This window comes from Gossypium hirsutum, chromosome A01 (assembly GCF_007990345.1).
Source record: "Gossypium hirsutum isolate 1008001.06 chromosome A01, Gossypium_hirsutum_v2.1, whole genome shotgun sequence".
In the NCBI taxonomy this organism is placed as follows: domain Eukaryota; kingdom Viridiplantae; phylum Streptophyta; class Magnoliopsida; order Malvales; family Malvaceae; genus Gossypium; species Gossypium hirsutum.
This window is the reverse complement of record NC_053424.1, coordinates 56,543,652-56,552,781: the sequence shown is the minus strand read 5'-3', so window position 1 is coordinate 56,552,781 and position 9,130 is coordinate 56,543,652. Positions and strand designations below refer to the sequence as shown.

Here is a 9,130-nt window from a genome sequence, read left to right as displayed (position 1 = left end):
AGAATTGGTTAAAGCAAAGAAAATATCGAGTAGAGGAGGGATAAGAATTCAACACAAAGAAAGAAAAGAAAAAAAAAGGTTTTTGGCTTTTTAGAGAAAAGGGTTTCTGGCACAAAGCGAAGGGAAATTCATCATTAGCTTTTCAACCCTCCCATTCGGCACCTATTTATAGCCCTATAGCCGAATTCTTCGAGCCCAAGTTCCCAATTCAGCTCCACTTACTCCTCACTTCTCATCTCCTTATTTTTCTCCCTAATAACCCATTGATCATTTCCTTAATTTTCTCTTTTGAACACTCCCCTTGGAGTCCATCTTCACGCCACTTCCATCCTTCTAGAAGGCCAAAATTAAATTCTAAAAATACTAAGCTAGGATTCGAACCTTGGACCCCCTTCTAGCTACTGACGCCACCTCACTACACCTTATGTGGCGTCACTTAGCCACTCCACCACAAGCTCCTTTTGTGTCCAATTGTTTCTTCATTTATTCAAAAGCCCACCTATTTGTCAGCCCTGATTCTTTTAATAATTAAATTATAATTTCTTTTACCCCTTAATTCGAACTCAACCTTAGCTAAGACCTACTAAAATTATCACTTGGATAAGAATATTAAACATAATTTTTATCAAAATCGAAAATAAAAAAAATTGGGATTTTGGGATTTTTGGATTTCGGGATTTTTAGGGTGTTACAACTCTACCCCCTAAAAGAAATTTCATCCTCGAAATTCACCTGATTCAAACAGTTGAGGATGTTGACGTCGCATCGCTTCCTCAGGTTCCCAAGTACCCTCCTCAACCTTATGATTATGCCAAAGCACTTTGATTAATGGAACGGACTTCCTTCTCAGTACCTTAACATCAAGACCAATTATTTGTATGGGCTCTTCCTCGAAAGTTAGGTCTAGTCTGACCTCGATTTCTTCAATAGCCACGACATGGGAAGGATCCGAGCGATACCGTCTCAGCATAGAAACATGGAACACGTCGTGGATCTGGCCTAGTTCAGGAGGTAATTCTAGCTGATAAACGACTGGCCCAATCTGCCTTGCAACTCGATATGGCCCAATGAACCTTGGGCTTAGCTTCCCTTTACATCCAAACCTTAACACCTTCTTTCATGAAGAGACCTGAAGAAAAACTGAGTCTCCCACAGCATACTCTATCTCTCGACGCTTAAGGTCAGCATACGACTTTTGGCTATCCGAGGCCTCCTTCAAACGATCCCAAATCAATTTTACCTTATCCTCAGTATCAGCTACTAATTCAGGGCCCAAAACTCTCCATTCGCCTAACTCCGTCCAACATGTTGGAGTTCGACACTTTTGCCCATACAGTGCCTCGTATGGAGCCATCCCAATGCTTGCTTGATAACTATTATTGTACACAAATTCGGCTAACGGTAAATAGTCCTCCCAGCTACCTCGGAACTCCATCACGCATCCTCTGAACATATCTTCCAATACTTGGATCACCCTTTCCGACTGAAATTCAACCTAGTACCCAACGCCTCATGCAGCTTCTTCCAAAATAGCGAAGTGAAACGTCGGTCCCTATCAGATATTATGGAGACTGGCACTCTATGCAATCTTACAATCTCCGCCATATACAACCTGGCCAGCTTTTGCAATGAGTAATCAGTGCGAACCGGTACAAAATGGGCAGACGTGGTTAACCGATCCACTATAACCCATATCGAGTCTTTCTTAGCAGGCGTCAAGGGTAGCCCACTAATAAAGTCCATAGTGATCCTTTCCCACTTCCAGAGTGGAATCTTCACTGGCTGAAGCAATCTCGAATGCAACTGATGTTTCGCTTTCACCTTTTGACAAACCAAGCATTTACCCACGAACTCCATAACCTCGTGCTTAAGTCCAGCCCACCAATAAAGCTCACGCAAATTCTGATACATCTTGTTTCTGCCATGATGCATTGCGTAGAGATCGCTATGTGCTTCCCGTAGAACAGACTGCCTTAGATCATCGTCCTTTGGTACACACATTCTCCCACGGAAACACAATACTCCTTCACTATTTATCCCAAAGTCTGATGTCTCTCCACTCTCCACTTGTTTAAAATGAGCACTCAAAGTCTCATCCACTAATTTCTTACTCTATCTACTCGACCCACACCAGCTTTACTTGAAGCTCAGCTAACAAGCTACCATCATCCAACAAGCTTAAACGGGCGAGCATAGCTCTCAAGTCTGTCTTAACCCTACGATTCAACGCGTCGGCTACCACATTCACTTTGCTAGGGTGGTATTCAATCGTACAATCATAATCCTTCAATAATTCCACCCACCTACGTTGCCTAAGGTTTAGCTCCTTTTAGGTAAGGAGGTACTTCAAACTCTTGTGGTCCGAATAAATTATGCACTTCTCCCCATACAAGTAATGCCACCATATTTTAAGTGCGAACACCACCGCAGCTAGCTCCAAATCATGGGTTGGGTAATTTGCCCCGTGAGTCTTAAGTTGTCGTGACGCATATGCAACCACCTTTCCTTTTTGCATCAATACGTAACCTAAGCCTACATGTGACGCGTCACTATAAAAACCGTAAACTCCTTCCCAGGCACTGGCTGAATCAACACAGTGGCCTCAGTTAAAACTTCATGAAGTTTTCCAAAACTCTCTTGCTGCTTATCTGTCCAAACAAATGGTACCCCCTTCCTTAGCAACTTAGTTAAGGGTGCAGTAATTATCGAAAAGCCCTCAACAAACCACTTATAGTGTCCTACCAAGCCCAGAAAACTTCAGATTTTCGATACCGACTTCGGTGTTTTCCAGTCTAACACCGCTTCAATTTTTCGAGGATCTACCTTAATCCCCTTGGCTGACACCACATGTCCTAGAAAAGTAACCTCCCTTTGCCAAAATTCACACTTACTAAATTTGGCATACAGTTGCTTCTCCCTCAAAGTCTGCAACATAATCCTTAAGTGGGCATCATGCTCATCCTCATTTTTTGAGTACACCAAAATGTCATATATAAAGACTACCAAGAACTGATCCAAGTAGGGTTGAAAGACCCGATTCATGAGATCCATGAAAGCGGCAGGTGCGTTCGTCGGCCCGAATGGCATCACTAAGAACTTGTAGTGCCCATAACGAGTTCTGAAAGCCGTCTTATGAACATCTGCCTCCTTCACTCTCAATTGGTGATATCCTGAATGCAAATCAATCTTCAAGAAAACAGAAGCTCCCCTAAACTGATCGAAAAGATCATCGATTCTCGGTAGAGGGTACTTGTTTTTAACAGTTAACTTGTTTAACTATCGATAATCGGTGCACATTCGTAAGGTTTCATCCTTCTTCTTCACGAATAACACTGGTGCTCCCCATAGGGACACACTTGGTTGGATGAATCCTCGATCCAACAATTCCTAAATCTATGCCTTAAGTTCCACCAACTCTTTTGGTGCCATCCGATAAGGAGCGGTAGACACCGGTGCCGTCCTAGGTAACAACTCAATTCGAAATTCTACTTCCCTGCTGGGTGGTAACCCTGGCAGCTCCTCGGGAAAGACATCCAAAAATTCCCTAACTGTTCTCAACTCCTTAACATTAAGGCTCTTAGCCTCCGTATCACTAATATAAGCTAAAAAGGCTTCGCATTCCTTTTGTACTAACTTTTCAGCCCTTAATGCCAAAATCACGTTCGACAGGTAGTTCCAACGTACACCACCAATTCCTTATCCTCTACCGTTCTTAACACGATTCACTTTGTAGCGCAATCCAAAGTGGCTCGATACTTCACCAGCCAATCCATACCTAAGATTAAGTCAAATTCACTAAACGACAGTTTCATCAAATCCGCTGAAAAGGTAACCCATTGGACCACTAAGGGTACCTCCTTAAATAATTTATTCACTCCTACTGACTGCCCTAACAGACTTATCACAGTCATATCATTCTCAATAATCTCAAACATATCACCCAAAGACTCAGTCTTATTGCATGCAACATATGAATGTGTCGATCCAATATCAATCAAGACTGTGTAAGGTAACTCATATATAAGAAACATACCCGTTATCACATCAGGGGCATCCCTATCTTCTCTACGACGAGCAACATAATCCAAAGCTGGCTGTCTCACCTTAGCATGGCCCGTATTTCCGTCTGGTGCTCCGCGTCCACTTCCATTGCCGTTACTGCCCCTGGCCTGTCCACGACCCCTTGGCGGCAGCTGTATACCCCTTGGTGGCTAAGCACCACCTTGACCCACTACTCGCTTTCGACCTAGCGTTCAAGGGCAACCCTTGATCCTATGCTCCCTAGACCCGCAAGCAAAACAAGCTCCCTTCTCTTCTAACACTCGCCTGCATGCCTTCTCCCACAATCAGCACAAGGTGGCAACCCTAGATTAGCAGTAGGGGGCCCTGCTCTAATTGGCCCATTATTTCTGGCCCTTGTCCTAGGCCTTTGTCCAACACCCGGGGTCTCAGCCTCCCTCTTATTTTACCCCTTTTCTTTTCTTGGTTTAGGCGTTTAGTGCGCTTCACCTCCTCTGCTATCTTTGCTTTCTCCACCAACTCTGAGAAAACTAGTTCCCTTTGTGGAGCTATCAGTACCTGAGGCTATCTCTAAGCCCATCCTCAAACCTAAGATAATGCTCATACTCCGTTGCCACCATTACCCTTGCATACCTACTAAGGCGTAGAAACTCTGTCTCATACTCTGCCACTGATTTGTTTCCTTGGGTCAAGTTCAGGAACTCCTTCCTCCTAGCATCCACATAGCTTGCACCCACATACTTACCTTGGAATGTAGCTTTGAAAAACTCCCAGGTGACCTACTCCGGTTGGGTGCCCTCTTTCACTGTCAACCACCACTGGTAGGCTTCCTTCCTAAGCAATGAGACCGCCCCTTTTAACTTTTGCTCAGGTGAGCAGTCCAAATTCTCCATTATCCTTTCAGTAGCCTCCAACCAATATTCCACCACATTTGGAGCCATGCCAGCCATGCCCTTAAAGATCTCAGCCCCTTTCGATCGAAGTCATTCTGAAATGGAACCCCAATTTTCGTTGCCATTATTGGGCTCAGCGACCCTTTCCAAAATCCTTAGCATTGCCTGTGACAATGCATCTTCTCCCGCGGCTCGGTCATACTGTCCATTCCCAGCCCCAAGTGAGGCCGGAGCCTCTTCTCCTCCAACATCGGGCATATGGCCCGATGCCGACGATTCAGCCCTAGCACTTTCGCGGCCTCAGCCACGGCCCCTTGCACCTCTTCTAGCACTCATCGTCGATTCGTGTATTATCTGGATTAAAATTTTTTGAAGTTTTAGTTAGTTTAATACTTACACCGATGTTATGAAAATATTTAAAGAGAAGATCGTTTTCGAAAATCCTCTACAGTTTCCAGATCCTACGGGATTTAGTTCCATTCTAACAATCATCTAATGTAGCCCTCTAATTATCTACTATATAACAATTCAAATAAATTTAAATAAATAAAAGTACTTACTTGGTTCGACGTTGGAGACTCGGTGTGCCACTCAGCAAGATTTCCCTTTTCCATAATAGTGTGATCCAGTTATTTTTTAAACGGAAGAAGAAACCAAATAGTAATAAGGCCCACTTCATAGCCCGAGTTTTATAACCTGGGCTCTGATACCACTAAATGTAACACCCCAAACCCGACCCAGACGCTATGGCCGAATCTGGTGTATCAAATTGAAGTGTTTTAGCGAAAACCGTGTTTCCATTAAAAACTTTTCTTAAATTGAAAGAATCCCTGATTAACTTTTAGGAAAAAAACACCTTTCAGTTGCGAAAACCTTGTTTAAAACATTTGATTTAAAAAAATTTAATATTTAAGAATTTAATTGTGGAAACGTAAAAACACACTATAATTTAGAAAACCCATGTTCAACTTCTTGTAATTACAGTGAAAATTAATAAAAATAATTCAAGTAATAATAACATAATGAAAACCTTATTAATATCCGGTCTGAAACATAAAAAGAAATAAAAACTTAAATGCTAAAAAAAAAAACAAGTCCAAAACATCTTGCTAGCTAGCCACCTAGAGTCTCTCCAAACAACGAACCTTCTACTGAGCATCACCTGAAAATAAAATAAAAGAGGGGTGAGTTTTCGTAAACTCAGTGTGTACAACCCTCAGCAAAAAAAAAGCATTCAAAATAAAAAAATCATTCATCAATCATGCAATGCAATCCCATCCAAATTATCCATCCGCTACACACCAGCTCCGTCCCCCGTCACACCATGCGGGGATATAAATATCGACCCACCCAACCCACACACCATGTTAGCTCGGTTGCGAAACTACTTTCATTTACATATTGGGCTTTAAAAGCTGCCAGTGGATCCACGATTGTCAAGCAACCATGTGATCCTCATATACTTTATCCGTTCCATAATTCTCACCCATATGCAACCTAAGCAGAATATCATATGTATGCATGTCACATCTATAAAATTTACATTCAGCACCTAGGGGTAATTCGATCATTTTTTTACCTTTAGGGCATTTCGATAATTTTTCCTTAATTATGGTTTTTATTTACCTTGGCCCGTTAACAAGTCTCGAGAGGTAAGATGAACGAATACTATGCACCAGGTAGGATCCCAGAGAAGAAGAGGTGGGTCATTAAGACCGCTTAAGTACCAAGCTCTCCCTAGGTCTAATCCTAGACATGCATATACCCGTTGCCACACCTTAACCCCTTTGACCTGTCCACGATAGCAATATATTAGTTAAGTCTTATGTGGGTATCATATACTAGGCTTATAACCCCTTACAAAGCCCAAACAATTTCACATATCTGTATCTGGCCTACTAAGCCCTATCATATTCATATGGCCCATTAGTCCCAAATCACCTGTATATGGCCCATTAGACCCAAATCACATTTATGGCCCGTTAGGCCCAGTCACGTTCATATTCATGGTCACATACAAGTTCCTATCATATAGCATCAACATTCAGTTTTTGCCTATTATGGGCCCAACAGCCCATCGGGCCTATTTAGCCCATTCTGGCCCATATGGCCAAATCACAACTCAAGTCCATGGAATCGCCAGTGGGCCTCAGGCAACCTATCTGTCTCCCCCTTACGAGTGTTCTTGCACTCGCAAGACTACTGTAGCCAAACTTTCTACTTTTCGGCATTTCGACTTTTCGGCTTTTCGGCTTTTCGGCATTTCAGCTTTTGCCGATACATAATATGTGTGCAGTGTATGTACACACCAGGTAAGCAAGTGTGATGAGATCTTCTTAGCCCAAACCTACAATCGGTATCACTCAAAGATTATTCACACGTACTTATCGATTACTTTACCAAAAGCTGGAATCTCACCTTAACCTTACTTGAACGCCAAGCTTTTACTAGCTTTTACTTTGATCACTAAACACTCGTGTTTCTCAGATCTGAAGAGCAAACTGGCAGGAATCAAAAAACCGAGATCTGACACTAATTCCCTATCAAATTTGATTAGAAAGAAGTGAGGGACCGAATACTTGATACTTATCAAAAACCAATTGGGAGAGCGAACACTTACACTAGAATCGACTAGGCGGAAATAGTAGTGGCAGCACCAAAGGTATTTGGCTCTTAAAGATTTGAATGGCAACAATTGATTACTCAGCACCAAAGAAGAGAGGAAGAAGAAACGGCTAAAGCAAAGAAAATATCGAGTAGAGGAGGGATAAGAATTCGACACAAAGAAAGAAAAGAAAAAAAAAGGTTTTCGGCTTTTTAGAGAAAAGGGTTTCTGGCACAAAGTGAACGGAAATTCGTCATTTGCTTTTCAACCCACTCATTTGGCACCTATTTATAGCCCTATAGCCGAATTCTTCGAGCCCAAGTTCCCAATTCAGCTCCACTTACTCCTCACTTCTCATCTCCTCGTTTTTCTCCCTAATAACCCTTTGATCCTTTCCTTAATTTTCTCTTCTGAACACTCCCATTGGAGTCCATCTTCATGCCACTTCCATCCTTCTAGAAGGCCAAAATTAAATTCTAAAAATACTAAGCTAGGATTCGAACCTTGGACCCCCTTGCTAGCTACTGACGCCACCTCACTACACCTTATGTGGCGTCATTTAGCCACTCCACCACAGGCTCCTTTTATGTCCAATTGTTTCTTCATTTATTCAAAAGCCCACCTATTTGTCAGCCCTGATTCATTTAATAATTAAATTATAATTTCTTCTACCCCTTAATTCGAACTCAACCTTAGCTAAGACTTACTAAAATTATCACTTGGATAAGAATATTAAACACAATTTTATCAAAATTGAAAATAAAGAAAATCCAGGATTTCGGTATTTTTGGGGCGTTACACTGCTGGTCGTAGGAAATTCATCTTTCAAAAAGTTAAAGTATTTTCTAAACACATGATCACTTAGACTATTTTATTAAAGCTTTCACAACAAGGGATGTTTCAAAACAAATGTTTTAAATGAATAAATACAACTTCCTAAGTTCTAACAAAGGTTTACTAAAGATAATAACATGGAATGTTTTCATCATAACAATAAGGTTTCAAAACACTATAGTGTGAAATTTACAGATACGACCATAACATCTAGGCTGAGTTTGGGGTGTTACAGGTAAATAGCCTTATTTTTGCCCACACGGGTAGACACACGGGTGTGTGTCTAGGCCGTGTGTGACACACGGCTTGCCCTATGAGTGTGTGATCCAGCCGTGTGTCCCCTGCACCTTAGTTTTGAGAAACAGTATGCCAAGTGGTAAGTACATGGGCACGAGACACGGCCGTGTGAAGTTGCACCTTAATTGCAAAAAATTAAATTCACCACATGGCCTAGCACACGAGCCTGTGCCTTGGCCGTGTGACCCTATTTTGTTGATGACATCATAAATAGAGAGTTACACGGGTTAGGGACACGGACGTGTGTGACCACACGGCCTACCCACACGGGCGTGTCCCAAGCGACACAGGCGTGTGACCCTATTTTTATGCAAAATTTACTAAGTGTTGGGAAAGTTTCCAAAGTTCTCGGTTTAGTCTCAAACCACTCCCAATGTGTGTTTTGAGCTTTGTAGGCTCGTTTAAGAGATGATATGAATGTTTATGAAAAGTTATAAATTTGAGTGGAAATTTATGTCACGGATTTGAATGTTTGATTGAG

The 9,130-nt window shown here is 42.0% G+C and overlaps 1 protein-coding gene across 1 annotated transcript; it reads right to left on the bottom strand.

The window, feature by feature from the left end:
- Positions 1-1,117: 1,117 nt before the first annotated feature.
- On the bottom strand, positions 1,118-2,001 carry LOC107956403 (uncharacterized). The gene is made up of 2 exons (XM_016892085.1): positions 1,760-2,001; positions 1,118-1,445 (listed from the first exon to the last, which is right to left on the bottom strand). The coding sequence occupies exons 1-2, from the start codon at positions 1,999-2,001 to the stop codon at positions 1,118-1,120; spliced, it is 570 nt and encodes a 189-aa protein (XP_016747574.1).
- Positions 2,002-9,130: the final 7,129 nt, after the last annotated feature.